This window comes from Salmo salar, chromosome 18, assembly GCF_965601325.2.
Source record: "Salmo salar chromosome 18, fSalSal1, whole genome shotgun sequence".
Lineage (NCBI taxonomy): Eukaryota > Metazoa > Chordata > Actinopteri > Salmoniformes > Salmonidae > Salmo > Salmo salar.
The window spans coordinates 3,462,958-3,479,192 of record NC_138308.1 but is presented as its reverse complement, the minus strand read 5'-3'; the positions used below and the strand labels follow the sequence as shown (position 1 = coordinate 3,479,192).

Below are 16,235 nucleotides of genomic sequence, written 5' to 3'. Positions count from 1 at the left end.
AAGCAAATCTCTAACATATCACATCATATGCTTCAGCAAAGATTGTTATATGATCCCATGAAATTTGGTAGAAATATTGCCTTTTCTCAATTGGACACAAGTCCGTACTCTCCTCGACTCCTCCGCCTTCTTTTCTGTGACCCGGATAAATAGAAGTGGTTGCCATATGTAGGAGTGTCAATTTGTTATAAGGTGAACGTAGGAGTTTGCGCCTGTCCTTGAGTGCGGAGAAAAGCATGCACACATTTAAAAATGATACGCTACTTAATCATTTTATCTATAAAATGTATGGCACTGTCACAATTGTCTTCGTCTTCTGACGATAATGCGAAATCGTCATCAGAAAATGTGGACCAATACGCAGCAGGTACGTGAATGCTCATCTTGATTTTTAATTCATCTCAAAAATGAACATACAAAATAACAAAACACAAAAAAACGAACACTCGACAAATAAACAGTCTGGTAAGGCACAAGGCTATACACAGAATAATCACCCACAAATAACACATACAAACACACCCTAATATATGGGACTCTCAATCAAAGGCAGATAGACAACACCTGCCTTCAACTGAGAGTCCCAACCCCAATCAACCAAACATAGAAACACACACACTAGACTAACCATAGAATTAACTAAACATAAACCAAAACCCGGAAATACTAAATCAAACACCCTTTACACAAACACAACACCCCGAACCACATAAAACAAATACCCTCTGCCACGTCCTGACCAAACTACAAAAACAATTAACCTTATACTGGCCAGGACGTGACAGTACCCCCCCCCCTTAAAGGTGCTACCCCAGAAGCACCTTAAAAAATAACCCCAAGCAACACCAACAAAAAAAAAATTCCCCTTTTCTAAAGGGAGGGAAGGGAGGGTGGCTGCCGTCAACGACGGCACTGTGCTACACCCCCCCTCCCCAACCCACCTATTTCTGGAGGTGGCTCTGGTTCCGGCCGTTCCAGGCTGTCGGGCCACTCTGGCATCGCCGAGGGGCAGTCGGGCCAGTCTGGCATCGCCGGGGGGCAGTCGGGGCAGTCTGGCAATTCGGGAGAGTCTGGGCAGTCTGGCAATTCGGGAGAGTCTGGGCAGTCTGGCAATTCGGGACAGTCTGGGCAGTCTGGCAATTCGGGACAGTCTGGGCAGTCTGGCAATTCGGGACAGTCTGGGCAGTCTGGCAATTCGGGACAGTCTGGGCAGTCTGGCAATTCGGGACAGTCTGGGCAGTCTGGCAATTCGGGACAGTCTGGCCACTCCGGCAGTTCAGGGCAGTCTGGCCACTCCGGCAGTTCAGGGCAGTCTGGCCACTCCGGCAGTTCAGGGCAGTCTGGCCACTCCGGCAGTTCAGGGCAGTCTGGCCACTCCGGCAGTTCAGGGCAGTCTGGCCACTCCGGCAGTTCAGGGCAGTCTGGCCACTCCGGCAGTTCAGGGCAGTCTGGCCACTCCGGCAGTTCAGGGCAGTCTGGCCACTCCGGCAGTTCAGGGCAGTCTGGCCACTCCGGCAGTTCAGGGCAGTCTGGCCACTCCGGCAGTTCAGCGCAGTCTGGCCACTCCGGCAGTTCAGCGCAGTCTGGCCACTCCGGCAGTTCAGCGCAGTCTGGCCACTCCGGCAGTTCAGCGCAGTCTGGCCACTCCGGCAGTTCAGCGCAGTCTGGCCACTCCGGCAGTTCAGCGCAGTCTGGCCACTCCGGCAGTTCAGCGCAGTCTGGCCACTCCGGCAGTTCAGCGCAGTCTGGCCACTCCGGCAGTTCAGCGCAGTCTGACCACTCCGGCAGTTCAGCGCAGTCTGACGACTGTTGACTGGCGGGCAGCTCTGACGACTGTTGACTGGCGGGCAGCTCTGACGACTGTTGACTGGCGGGCAGCTCTAACGATGACTGTTGACTGGCGGGCAGCTCTGACGATGACTGTTGACTGGCGGGCAGCTCTGACGATGACTGTTGACTGGCGGGCAGCTCTGACGATGACTGTTGACTGGCGGGCAGCTCTGACGATGACTGTTGACTGGCGGGCAGCTCTGACGATGACTGTTGACTGGCGGGCAGCTCTGACGATGACTGTTGACTGGCGGGCAGCTCTGACGATGACTGTTGACTGGCGGGCAGCTCTGACGATGACTGTTGACTGGCGGGCAGCTCTGATGATGACTGTTGACTGGCGGGCAGCTCTGATGATGACTGTTGACTGGCGGGCAGCTCTGATGAAGACTGTTGACTGGCGGGCAGCTCTGATGAAGACTGTTGACTGGCGAGGCTGGGTTGACGCACTTGTAGCCTGGTGCGTGGTGCTGGTACTGGGCTTACCAGATTATGTACACGCACCTCCAGGCTAGTGCGGGGAGCGGGAACAGGACGAGTCGGACTGGGTTGACGCACTTCCGGGTCCGCACGAGAGACAGGAGCTGGAAACCCAGGGCTATGGAGGCGCACAGCCGGTCTAGATCTTACCTCCTGCACAACCCGCCTTGGCTGGATGGAACTAGTAGCCCTGTACGAGCGGGGTGCTCGTACAGGGCAGACTGGGCTGTGCAGGGGCCTGATGGTAGCCGTGCGTAGAGCGGGAGTTGGGTAGCCTGGTCCTCGGAGGCGTACCGGCGACCAGATGCGCTGCGCAGGCATCCTCCTACCAGGCTGGATGCCCGCTCTAGCACGGCACCTGCGAGGGGCTGGAATAACGCGCACCGGACTGTGCGTGCGTATGGGTGAGATAGTGCGCTCCTCAGCGAAACATAGCGCTCTCCACCCCATACGCTCCTCCATATAACCACGAGTAGCTGGCTTCCGGCTCTTCTTACGCCTAGCCAAACTACCCGTGTGCCCCCCCCCAAAATTTTCTTGGGGGTGCCTCTCGTGCTTCTCCTTCAGCGCGTACTTGGCCTCGTACCACCGCCTCTCTGCCTTGGCTGCCTCAATTTCCCACTGCGGGCGTCGATAATCCCCAGCCTGATGCCAGGGTCCGGCCCCGTCCAGAACTTCCTCCCAAGTCCACTTCTCCCGCCAGTCCAACTCGAACTCCGTCTGCTCCTTCCTCTGCTGCTTGGTCCTTTGGTGGTGGGTGATTCTGTCACAATTGTCTTCGTCTTCTGACGATAATGCGAAATCGTCATCAGAAAATGTGGACCAATACGCAGCAGGTACGTGAATGCTCATCTTGATTTTTAATTCATCTCAAAAATGAACATACAAAATAACAAAACACAAAAAAACGAACACTCGACAAATAAACAGTCTGGTAAGGCACAAGGCTATACACAGAATAATCACCCACAAATAACACATACAAACACACCCTAATATATGGGACTCTCAATCAAAGGCAGATAGACAACACCTGCCTTCAACTGAGAGTCCCAACCCCAATCAACCAAACATAGAAACACACACACTAGACTAACCATAGAATTAACTAAACATAAACCAAAACCCGGAAATACTAAATCAAACACCCTTTACACAAACACAACACCCCGAACCACATAAAACAAATACCCTCTGCCACGTCCTGACCAAACTACAAAAACAATTAACCTTATACTGGCCAGGACGTGACAGGCACAGCTAGCTACATTTTATTTTTACCACTTTACACATGTATGTTGGGATTCCACCTCTGTAAATGTAATTTCCATACAAGCATATTTCTTTCCATGTTTCTTCTACTCTTGACCTTTGTCAAAAAGAGGCGACAAGAGGACGGAGGAGAGGATATGAGGAATCGAGGAAATCAAATTGAGATTCCCCCAATGTCTTTCTGTGTCTTTCTAAAACTGAGGGGGGTCAACATTTTATGGGGGGAAAAGGATTGAGATAACACAGGACCATCTGAATTAAAGGGGAATTTCACCCTGGCTTTGCCACGGGATGTAGTCATTACTATTAACAACATTACATTTTTATCGTAAACATCACAATTATCCAAATCGCAAGCTATAACTAGCACATGTTCATTTAGCTGGTAGTATCGGGAAGTTTCGACTCCCTGTGTTTTAGTCTGCTCATAGTGAACCACAAAGTCCAGCATTCATAGCGAATGCTCATACCGCCCCCTAGGTAGAGGGGGCGTGCCCACAAACTTGAACAAAGGCAGCATTGTTTACTTCGAACGACCAAAACAATGATCTCAGAACTTCTCTAGGCAAGATATGTTTTTCACTGTTTGTCATCATGCCAATCGCCATAAGCACAAGAGTCTCAGCTTCCCCAGCCCACCATGCCAAACACCATTGCTAGTGTACCGAAGCCAGATAAAGGACTATGGCTGTGTTTAGTTCTGAAAAATCTGATGTGATTAAGACCAATTAGTGGAAAAAATATCAAAATTGGTCTGCCTGTGTCAACGTAGCCAGTGTGGCTCAGCATAAGACCGTGTAGACCTGAGGTCTCGAACCCTGTTCCTGGAGAACTACCCTCCTGTAGGTTTTTGCTCCAACCCCAGTTGTAACTAATCTGGTTCAGTTTATCAACCAGCTAATTATAAGAATCAGCTGTGCTAGATTAGGGTTGGAGTGAAAACCTACAGGAAGGTAGCTCTCCAGGAACAGGGTTGGAGAGCCCTGATGTAGAACCAACATAAAATAAATATGGATATTTTCTATCAATCTTTGAAATTTGTCTGCCCTGATGGATTCACCAAATATTTTTATATAAGCTGTACAGGGCTCTGTTGCATCAAACAGATGCTAGACATTCAGATATCAAATACTGTTATTATATCCAAATAATGTTTGTTTATTTGTACACTATTTAATGCTTACTTAAGAGAACTGGGTATTCAAAAAGAATGTTAACATATCCAAAGAAAATTGTAAGAACAGTGTAGTACAGTTCAGTGTGTCCAAGTGTGTCTCAGGTGTAGAGACACACAAGTGCAGAGAATGGCAGCTACAGATTGTTATACCAGATAATGTGATATACCCAAGGAACTCGGGTATATTTAGAGACTTCTGTCATTGATCGAGTCAGCTGGGTGTCCACCCCAAAGTGCTGCATGTCATGATGACCTGTCTCGGTCAATGAGTGAGAAGACTTGAAATAGACACAATGGTGGTGCACATATTGTTGGATTACTTTATGGAAAAAAATAATAATTTTCTAAATTCAAACTGACCCCCTGCAACTGGACACAAATATTTTATAAGACTCCTGTTTCCCCGAATCGAGGACGAAGACGACATCACAGAAATTCTCTGTGCTACACCAAACAGTACCTATCCTGTAACTTCCAGTAATGGATTCCAAAATCTTTGGTTAAATCACATTATCTCGTGTAAAAATCTGTAGCTAAGAGAACTGGTCATCAGCAGATGATGGGAGAGGTGGTCATAATGAAATTGCAATTCTCAAGTAACATACAGTAAGTTCAGGTAATACTTGTAAAGCTGTGGAAGGAGTGCCATTCAGCTCCTCATGAGTCATCTGCTTGAATTCCAGCAGAGGGATACAGTTCACGGGATCCCATGACACACGCAGACAAAATTATTATGTTTCTTTAATCTAGAATCCACTCCAAGAAGAAGCCCAGGCACCACAACACAGTATCTACTTACAGCCATGTCTATCAGGCATGCTAAGGCAAATATGTTTATAGTAAATCCAGCTTCAGTTTTAGAGATTTACAAAGTAAATTGTTCTATGATTGTTCCTCATTACTGTTTGCTAGTAAACTTGGCTAGCTAGCTTTATGGATATGCAATAATTGTTATTTACATCTGTTTGGAATCCTATCTTGTGTTATGCCTATAATTTTGTGAGATTGAAATGCATCCACATTCATAATCATAACCTATGTCAACCGTCATCAATTATGTTACATAGCTAGCTAGTAAAATTATTTACAGTTGCTGACGTTACACGTTTGCTAACATGTTACAAACACAAGGCATGGCACATTACAAGTTAGCAGGCGCCAGGCTAACTAGCTAGCCAACTCTAGTCATGTGCTAACGTTTGCTGGTAAACCTAGCTTTAGGTGGCTGGTTGTAACATTGTAGCTTGCTGTTTAACAGCTAGCCATATTTACGACTAAAAAGAGAAGAGGTTTTACAATCGAGATACTAAAGATCTCTTATAGTTTTAGTCATAGATATGGCTACTGGTTGTTGTTTAGCTAGCTAACTTAGTTAACTAGCTACCTAGTTAGCTAAATTAGCAAACAGAAAAATAATCTGATTTCCCCTCACTCTAACAAGTAGTATGTTAGCCATAAATACACACTATGGGTTTCAGTAGATGAACTAAAGTAAGCTAGGTGCACTGTATTTGTCACGTGACCTACTGGTTCTGACATCGGCTGTAGCTGAGCTTCTAAAGTTAGCTAAATCCAATGCTTTCGTATTGAATCCTCTTCGCTATTTTGTGGTTAAAACATGTATGGTTGAATGTTACCATGTAGCTAATAGATGTTCCATTGTTGAATTCGTGTTCATGAGAGGAATCACTTGAAGCCATTGCATCTGGACAGTTTTCCCCAAAGGATTGTTGTTAGTGTCCGCCTCCTTTTCAAAAAAGCCTTGGGGAGGGACGGGGGCCAGAGCATGAAGCACCACCCAACACAAGTTGTAGTCTTTCAGAGACTGGAAGAAATGTTTCTGCTTGTATATTTAGCAGAGAATCGGCCTATCGGAATATTGCTGAAAGACGTCCAATGGCTCTATCGAACAAGGACAATCATATCTACACCCACAAAAACGTATAATGCAATCAGTGTAACATAGATTCCCCCCACACAATCATTACACTGGAAGTCGTCACAGGGTGTATCATTCAGCGAGCGAAGCCCTGACCTGCCTTTCTGGCCGGCCACATCTCACTGACCTAGAAACGATTCAGACATGATGAAAATAAGCCCTGATTCCCCCAGTGTGAAATTTCCCTTTAAATATTTTGAAAAACTGCCCTGCTTCTAAATGTGCTCCTTCTCATAAAACCTTACTTTGTTTTCTCTCTGAGGCTGACATTGAGCATTGTCTTTAAACACACACATAGACATGCTGAGTATTTCCTATATGTGTGTATGTTGCAGTGCGGAGCAGGAGCAGGCGATGTTGTGGAGTGTGGGTTTTGGTGGCAGGATGACTGTGGCCAAGCTCCTCCTATTCTTCTTCATCCTCCACACGTTCTGCGAAGGTGAGTCCCCACTACTTACTTTCCATGTTATCCCCCGCTCATTCACTCTCTCATCTCCTTCCATCCACACACTCCGCTCCTTATTCTCTCTTTTCCCCTCCCTCTCCTCTACCCTTCTTTAATTCTTGCGCTCTCTTCTCTGAACCCCTATTTTTTACCCTTTGTATAAATGTTTTCTTTGTTTTCCATTTCTATTATTCTCCCCCTTATCACTTCTTGTCTCTCTAGTCAAGCTTTCTTCATCTACACCTGATGATCGATCTTGCACAATTTGTCTGTTTGATTGGTGTTTATGTGTTTGTGTTTGTGTGTGTGTGTGTGTGTGTGTGTGTGTGTGTGTGTGTGTGTGCATGCATGTATGTTTGTGTGTGCATGCGTGTATGTGTGTGTTTGAGTGTGTTGTGAATTACGATGCCGTGTAAACTGGTTGTGACAGCATTGCTGTGACAGGCAGCTCTAGGAGGAGTCTTGGTGGTTCCAAATTGCTTCCATTTCAGAATGATGGAGGCCACTGTGTTCTTAGGAACCTTCAATAAGGCAGAAGTGTTTTGGTACCCTTCCTTGTGTCACAAGCCTGTCTTGGAGCTCTAAAGACAATTCCTTCGACCTCATGGTATCACGTTTTAGGGAAGACCCAGATGCAGACAGTCTCGAAATAACAAAAGATTATTACTAGAACAGTGGGCAGGCAAAACGACAGGTCAACTCCAGATCAGAGTACAAAAGGTACAGAACAGCAGGCAGTCTCATTGTCAGGGCAGGCAGAGATCAATAATCCAGTGGGATGTGACTAGGTACAGAATGGCAAGCAGAATGGTCAAAACCAGGAACTAGAAACAGACATGAGCAAGGGGAGAAACGCTGGTATGCTTGACAATCAAAACGAACTGGCAACAGACCACAGAGAGCACAGGTATAAATACACTGGGGATAATAGCAAAGATGTTCGACACCTGGAGGGGGGTGGAGACAATCACAAAGACAGCACAAAGACAGGTGAAACAGATCAGGGTGTGATATCAGGACAGCGATCGTCAACCTCGGATTAGACAAAGATTTTTAAGTCAACAAGCAGGACGCACAGGATGTACTTCAGACACCCGACAAGGCCAAAATCCCTGTCATTGGCAAGAGAAAGAGAGGCAGGTACAGAGGACATAGAGCAGGGTGCCTCTTAAGGATCTGCCGACGGCGAGTGGGAAATCTGCCTTTACCGTCAGTATTACTTGCGAACGTACAATCATTGGACAATAAATTAGACTAGGTACAATCACGAATATCCTACCAGCGGGACATCAAAAACTTTAACCTCTTATGTTTCACCGTATTGTGGCTAAATGATGACATGGATATTCATCTTGTGGGATATACTGGCTTGATAGAACAGCACACTCAGGTGAGACGAGGGGGGGCGGTCTGTGCATATTTGTAAACAACATCTGGTGCACGAAATCTAAGGAAGTCTCTAGATTTTGTTCGCCTGAAGTAGGGTATCTCATGATAAGCTTTAGACCACACTACAGTGAGGGAAAAAAGTATTTGATCAACTGCTGATTTTGTACGTTTGCCCACTGAAAAAGAAATGATCAGTCCATAATTTTAATGGTAGGTTTATTTGAACAGTGAGAGACAGAATAACAACAAAAAAAATCTGAAAAACGCATGTCAAAAATTGTATAAATTGATTTGCATTTTAATGAGGAAAATAAGTATTTGACCCCCTCTCAAATCAGAAAGATTTCTGTCTCCCAGGTGTCTTTTATACAGGTAACGAGCTGAGATTAGGAGCACACTCTTAACTTCTTTGGGATAGGGGGCAGTATTTTCACAGCCGGATAAAAAACGTACCCGATTTAATCTGGTTACTACTCCTGCCCATAAACTAGAATATGCATATAATTAGTAGATTTGGATAGAAAACACTCTAAAGTTTCTAAAACTGTTTGAATGGTGTCTGTGCGTATAACAGAACTCATATGGCAGGCCAAAACCTGAGAAGATTCCATGCAGGAAGTGCCCTGTCTGACAATTTGTTGTCCTTCTGTTGCATCTCTATCAAAAATACAGCATCTGTGCTGTAACATGACACTTTCTAAGGCTTCCATTGGCACTCTAAAGCCGCCAGAAAGTGGAATGGGGTGTCTGCTGTCTCTGGGCAAAGTATAGGAGCAGAGTTTGTAAGTGGTCAGCCTGGGGACAGTAAGACTGGAGATGCGCGGTCACGAAAACTCGCCATGTTTTTCTTTCTCTCTTTGAATGAATGCAACGTTGCCCGGTTGGAATATTATCGCTATTTTATGAGAAAAATACCATAAAAATTGATTTTAAACAGCGTTTGACATGCTTCTAAGTACGGTAATGGAATATTTTGAATTTTTTTGTCACAAAATGCGCTCGCGCGTTACCCTTCGGATAGTGACCTGAACGCACGAACAAAACGGAGGTATTTGGATATAACTACAGATTATTATTAGAAGTCCTGGGAGTGCATTCTGACGAAGAACAGCAAAGGTAATCAAATTTTTCTAATAGTAATTCTGAGTTTGGTGAGGGCCCAAGTAAGGAATCTTCTCAGGTTTTTGCCTGCCATATGAGTTCTGTTATACTCACAGACACCATTCAAACAGTTTTAGAAACTTTAGGGTGTTTTCTATCCAAAGCCAATAATTATATGCATATTCTAGTTTCTGGGCAGTAGTAATAACCAGATTAAATCGGGTACGTTTTTTATCCGGCCGTGCAAATACTGCCCCCTATCCCCAACAGGTTAAGGTCCTGGAGTCGCCTAGCCAGTCTCCAGACCTTAATCCCATAGAAAATCTGTGGAGGGAGCTGAAGGTTCGAGTTGCCAAACGTCAGCCTCGAAACCTTAATGACTTGGGGAAGATCTGCAAAGAGGAGTGGGACAAAATCTCTCCTGAGATGTGTGCAAACCTGGTGGCCAACTACAAGAAACGTCTGACCTCTGTGATTGTCAACAAGGGTTTTGCCACCAAGTACTAAGTCATGTTTTGCAGAGGGGTCAAATACTTATTTCCCTCATTAAAATGCAAATCAATTTATAACATTTTTGACATGCGTTTTTCTGGATTTTTTTGTTGTTATTCTGTCTCTCACTCTTCAAATAAACCTACCATTAAAATTATAGACTGATAATTTATTTGTCAGTGGGCAAACATACAAAATCAGCAGGGGATGAAATACTTTTTCCCCTCACTGTACATGTACATACTGCTTCAATTAGTCCAACTAATCGATGCCTGTATATAGCCTCGCTACTGTTATTTTCACTGTCTTTTATCTGTTGTTTTTCTTTCTTCATCTATTGTTCACCTAATACCTATTTTTTACTTAAAAATTGCACTGTTGATCAGTAAGCATTTCACTGTAAGGGCTATACCTGTTGTTTCGGCGCACGTGACAAATACACGTTGATTTGATTTTACACATGACTTGGTTTTTGCTCTGACACGTACTGTCAACTGTGGGACATTATATGTAACAACTGCTTAACACTATGGGCTACTGTATGTTTAAGCTTAAACTCTATTGGACCAGTTAGGTTCGCTACTGGAGCAGTAGGGAGAAATGCAAACCGCACAACTGAATAATTTAGGAAAAGAATGCCGGGTTGTATTTGGTAAATTCAAATTCTTACAAAAAAAAGAATCACCTTGAGTAAATATTAATATGAAATTTGTACAATGAGCTACAATACGTCAACAGTACAATATACTTAGATATTGGCCATATATCCCACCTATAATTTACTAGGCTGCACCCAACTCTATTTTAATCTGATGGTAGCTCACATTCAATGTGCAAAGTTCAATATAAATACAATAAACAGGAATCCACAGAAAAACACATCAATTCACAAATACTGACTTATAAACCACTATGAGATGGAATCAAATGTGAGTGACTGTGCATATCAATAAACACTTTAAGGTACTTAAATGTGGTATGTTCTTATTACAGTCAAAAACCCTAAACAAACAGGATCACAGAATATACAGTCGTATGAAAAAGTTTGGGCACCACTCTGAGGCTGCATAATAATTTACTCTGTCGTCACAGAAAATGATCACAGTGGCATGCCATTCATTTTCTAATAAAAGCTGAGTACTGGGGTATTGTCCAGACAAAGATTTTTAGTGTAGCAATATTAAGTTGTATTAAATTAAATCAGATGTGAAAAATAGGCTATGCAAAAATTTGGGCCCCCTTGTCATTCTGTTGATTTGAATTCCTGAAACTTCTTAGCACTGATTAATTGGAACACACAATTGGTTTGGTGAGCTCATTAAGCCTTGAACTTCATAGACAAGTGCATCCAATCATGAGAAAAGGTATTTAAGGTGGCCAATTGCAAGTTGTTGTTCTCTTTGACTCTCCTCTGAAGAGTGGCAACATGGGGGCCTCAAAACAACTCTCAAATGACCTGAAAACAAAGATTGTTCAACCTTATGGTTTAGAGGAAGGCTACAAAAAGCTATCGCAGAGATGTAAGCTGTCAGTGTCCACTGTGAGGAACATAGTGAGGAAATGGAAGACCACAGGCACAGTTCTTGTTAAGGCCAGAAGTGGCAGGCCAACTAAAATATTGGAGAGGCAAAGGCGAAGGATGGTGAGAACAGTCAAAAACAGCCCACAGACCACCTCCAAAGACCTACAACATCATCTTGCTGCAGATGGTGTCACTGTGCATCGTTCAACAATTCAGCGCACTTTGCACAAGGAGAAGCTGTATGGGAGAGTGATGCGGAAGAAGCCTTTTCTGCACACACGCCACAAACAGAGTCGCTTGAGGTATGCAAACGCACATTTGGACAAACCAGCTTCATTTTGGAATAAGGTGCTGTGGACTGATGAAACAAAGATTGAGTTATTTGGTCATAACAAGGGACGTTATGCATGGTGGCAAAAGAACACAGCGTTCCAAGAAAAACACTTGCTACCCACAGTAAAATTTGGTGGGGGTTCCATCATGCTGTGGGGATTTGTGTGGCCAGTGCCGGTACTGGGAATCTTGTTAAAGTTGAGGGTCGCATGGATTCCACTCAATATCAGCAGATTCTTGGGAATAATGTTGAAGAATCAGTCACAAAGTTGAAGTTGCGCCGGGGCTGGATATTTCAACAAGACAACGACCCTAAACACTGCTCAAAATCTACCCGGGCATTTATGCAGAGGAACAAGTGCAATGTTCTGGAATGGCCATCCCAGTCCCCAGACCTGAATATCATTGAGAATCTGTGGGATGATTTGAAGCGGGCTGTCCATGCTCGGCAACCATCAAACCTAACTGAACTGGAGATGTTTTGTAAGGAGGAATGGTCCAAAATACCTTCATCCAGAATCCAGACACTCATTAGAGGCTAAAGGAAGCGTCTAGAGTGTTATTTTAGCAAAAGGAGGCTCTACTAAATATTGATGTGATTTTTCTGTTGGGGTGCCCAAATTTATGCACCTGTCTAATTTTGTTTTGATGCATATTGCACATTTTCTGTTAATCCAATAAACCTCATTTCACTACTGAAATATTACTGTGTCCATCAGTTATTTGATAGATCAAAATGAAATTTCTGATCCAAACACCCAATTATTTATAAATGGAAATCATGGAAAATGTCAGGGGTGCCCAAACTTTTTCATACGACTGTATATACCATGAGTACCTTTCATAAAAACATTAATATAGCTCTTAGCTTTAATCTCTTACAGGAATAAGAAAATTAAACTTAGTCAAAATGCTTTACACTAACTACAGTACCAGGTTCAAGTGGACTGAACAATATACTCTGCTGGGCAAATGGAAAGTACTAGTGCTAACACCTATACACCATTTCTTATAAAGTATTCTAAAACATAAATGTGTACCAAAAAGGATTATGATTATAGCTAATCACATTTTTTTTAAAGTATGAAAACTAAAATAGTTTGCCATGCATGATTAGCATGATCATTAACGTTGATTAAGACAAAAATACTTGGCGTTACCTTAGATTATAAACTGTCATGGTCAAAACATATACAGTGCCTTCGGAAAGTATTCAGACCCCTTGACTTTTTACACATTTTGTTATGTTACAGCCTTATACTAAAATGTATTAAATTTTAAAAAAGTATCTATATCCACAGTAAAATGAGTCTTATATCGACATAATCTGAAAGGCTGCTCAGCAAGGAAGAAGCCACTGCTCCAAAACCACCATAAAAAAGACCGACTACGGTTTGCAACTGCACATGGGGACAAAGATTGTACTTTTTGAAGTAATGTCCTCTGGTCTGATGAAACAAAAATAGAACTGTTTAGCCATAATGACCATCATTTATGCTTGGAGGGAAAAGGGGTAGGCTTGCACTTAACAAAATAGATGGCATCATGAGGTAGGAAAATTATGTGGATATATTGAAGCAACATCTCAAGACATCAGTCAGGAAGTTAAAGCTTGGTCGCAAATGGGTCTTCCGAATGGACAATGACCCCAAGCATACTTCCAAGTTGTGGCAAAATGGCTTAAGGACAACAAAGTCAAGGTATTGGAGTGGCCATCACAAAGCCCTGACCTTAATCCTATAGAAAATATGTGGGCAGAACTAAAAAAGTGTGTGCGAGCAAGGAGGCCTACAAACCTGACTCAGTTACACCAGCTCTGTCAGGAGGAGTGGGCCAAAATTCACCCAATTTATTGTGGGAAGCTTGTGGAAGGCTACCCGAAACATTTGACCCAAGTTAAACAATTTAACGGCAATGCTACCAAATACTAATTGAGTGTATGTTAACTTCTGACCCACTGGGAATGTAATGAAAGATAATCTGAAATAATGATAATCTGAAATAAATCACTCTCTCCTATTATTCGGACGTTCTTACAATAAAGTGGTAATCCTAACTGACCTAAAACAGGGAATTTTACTAGGATTAAATGACAGAAATTGTTAACTCAGATTAAATGTATTTGGCTAAGGTGTATGTAAACTTCCGACTTCAACTGTACATACATTTTACATATACATTTTACATACACCTTTTGCATCCAATGGGTATGGATACAGCTTTAGAACAAGGTTCTACAGTATTAGTAAAAATGTGATCGATACATGTGGATGATCTTGTTCCTGTAGTGTTTGTAAACACCCTGGTAGATTGATTAATAACCTTAACCAGATTATGACACTGTATACAGTGAGAAGCTTCCTCTTCTAGCGGACAGCTTGATGAAAACCAGTCAATTTTCAGTTCCCCAAGAGAGTAGACCTCTCTGTTTACATCACATACACTATAAAGCATTTCACACATATTATTTAGATACTGACTGTTAGCACTTGGTGGCCTATTGCAACACCCCAAAAGACAAAGCTCTAGATGGGCCAAGTGAACCTGCAACCACAACACTTCAATAACACTTGACATAAGATCTTCTATAAGCATTACAGGGATATGGCTTTGAATATTTACAGCAACACCTCCCCATAAGCATTTCTGTCTCTTCTATAGATGTTATATCCTTGTATTGCTAATGCTGTATCGTCAAAATAATTATCTAAGTGATTCTCAGAAATGGCTAATATATGAATGTTATCTGATGTTAGCAAGATATTGATTTCATGAACCTTATTTCTAAGGCAACATATTATTATGTGATATTTTCAGCCCTTTCCTGGGTAGCATATTAGACAGACATAATATGGAAAAGAGCAAACAAAGCAAGAGAAAAATATATACAGTCAACAGTCCATTAATCAATTGTGTGTGATTTTTAATAATTTTATTTGACCTTTATTTAACCAGGTAGGCCAGTTGAGGACAAGTTCTTATTTACAACTGCGACCTGGCCAAGATAAAGCAAGCTGTGTGACAAAAACAACAACACAGAGTTACACATAAACAAACGTACAGTCAATGTGTGCAGAAGATGAATGTGCAAGTAGAGATACTGGGGTGCAAAGGAGCAAAACAATAATAATATGGGGATGAGGTAGTTGGGTGGGCTATTTCCAGATGGGCTGTGTACAGGTGCAATGATCGGTAAGCTGCTCTGACAGTTGATGCTTAAAGTTAGTGAGGGAGATATAAGACTCCAGCTTCAGTGATTTCTGCAATTCGTTCCAGTCATTGGCAACAGAGCACTGGAAGGAAGAGTAGGAGTTGTCTTTGGGGTAGACCAGTGAAATATACCTACTGGAGTGCGTGCTACGGGTGGGTGCATCTATGGTGACCAGTGAGCTGAGATAAGGCGGGGCTTTACCTAGCAAAGACTTATAGATGACCTGGAGCCAGTGGGTTTGGCGACGAATATGAAGCGAGGGCCAGTCAACGACAGCATACAGGTCGCGGTGGTGGGTAGTATGTGGGGCTTTTGTGACAAAATGGATGGCACTGTGATAGACTACATCTATTTGCTGAGTAGAATGTTGGAGGCTATTTTGTAAATGACATCGCCGAAGTCAAGGATCGGTAGTATAGTTAGTTTTACGAGGGTATGTTTGGCAGCATGAGTAAAGGATGCTTTCTTGCAAAATAGGAAGCCGATTCTAGATTTCATTTTGGATTGGAGATGCTTAATGTGAGTCTGGAAGGAGAGTTTACAGTCTAACCAGACACCTAGGTATTTGTAGTTGTCCACATATTCTAAGTCACAACCGTCCAGATTAGTGATGCTAGACGGGCGGGCAGGTGCAGGCAGCAATCAATTGAAGAGCATGCATTTGGTTTTACTTGCATTTAAGAGCAGTTGGAGGTCACGGAAGGAGTGTTTTATTGCATTGAAGCTTGTTTGGAGGTTTGTTAACACAGTGTCCAAAGAAGGGCCAGAAGTATACAGAATGGTGTGGTCTGCATAGAGGTGGATCCGAGAATCACCAGCAGCAAGAGCGACATCATTGATGTATACAGAGAAAAGTGTCGGCCTGAGAATTGAACCCTGTGGCACCCCCATAGAGACTGCCAGAGGTCCGGACAACAGGCCCTCCGATTTCACACACTCAACTCTGTCTGAGAAGTAGTTAGTGAACCAGGTGAGGCAGTCATTTGAGAAACCAAGGCTGTTGAGTCTGCCGATAAGAATGCGGTGATTGACAGAGTTGAAAGC

At 43.2% G+C, this 16,235-nt stretch overlaps 1 protein-coding gene across 1 annotated transcript in view; it reads left to right on the top strand.

Annotated features, from left to right (window-relative positions):
- The window catches only part of LOC145861720 (cadherin-23), a 385,582-nt gene that overhangs the window by 54,595 nt on the left and 314,752 nt on the right, over positions 1 to 16,235 (top strand). The window contains exon 2 of the mRNA XM_082964671.1: positions 7,034 to 7,137. Within this exon, the coding sequence (XP_082820797.1) occupies positions 7,053 to 7,137 (85 nt within the window). The 5' untranslated portion in view covers positions 7,034 to 7,052. The remainder of the gene's footprint in view (positions 1 to 7,033; positions 7,138 to 16,235) is intronic.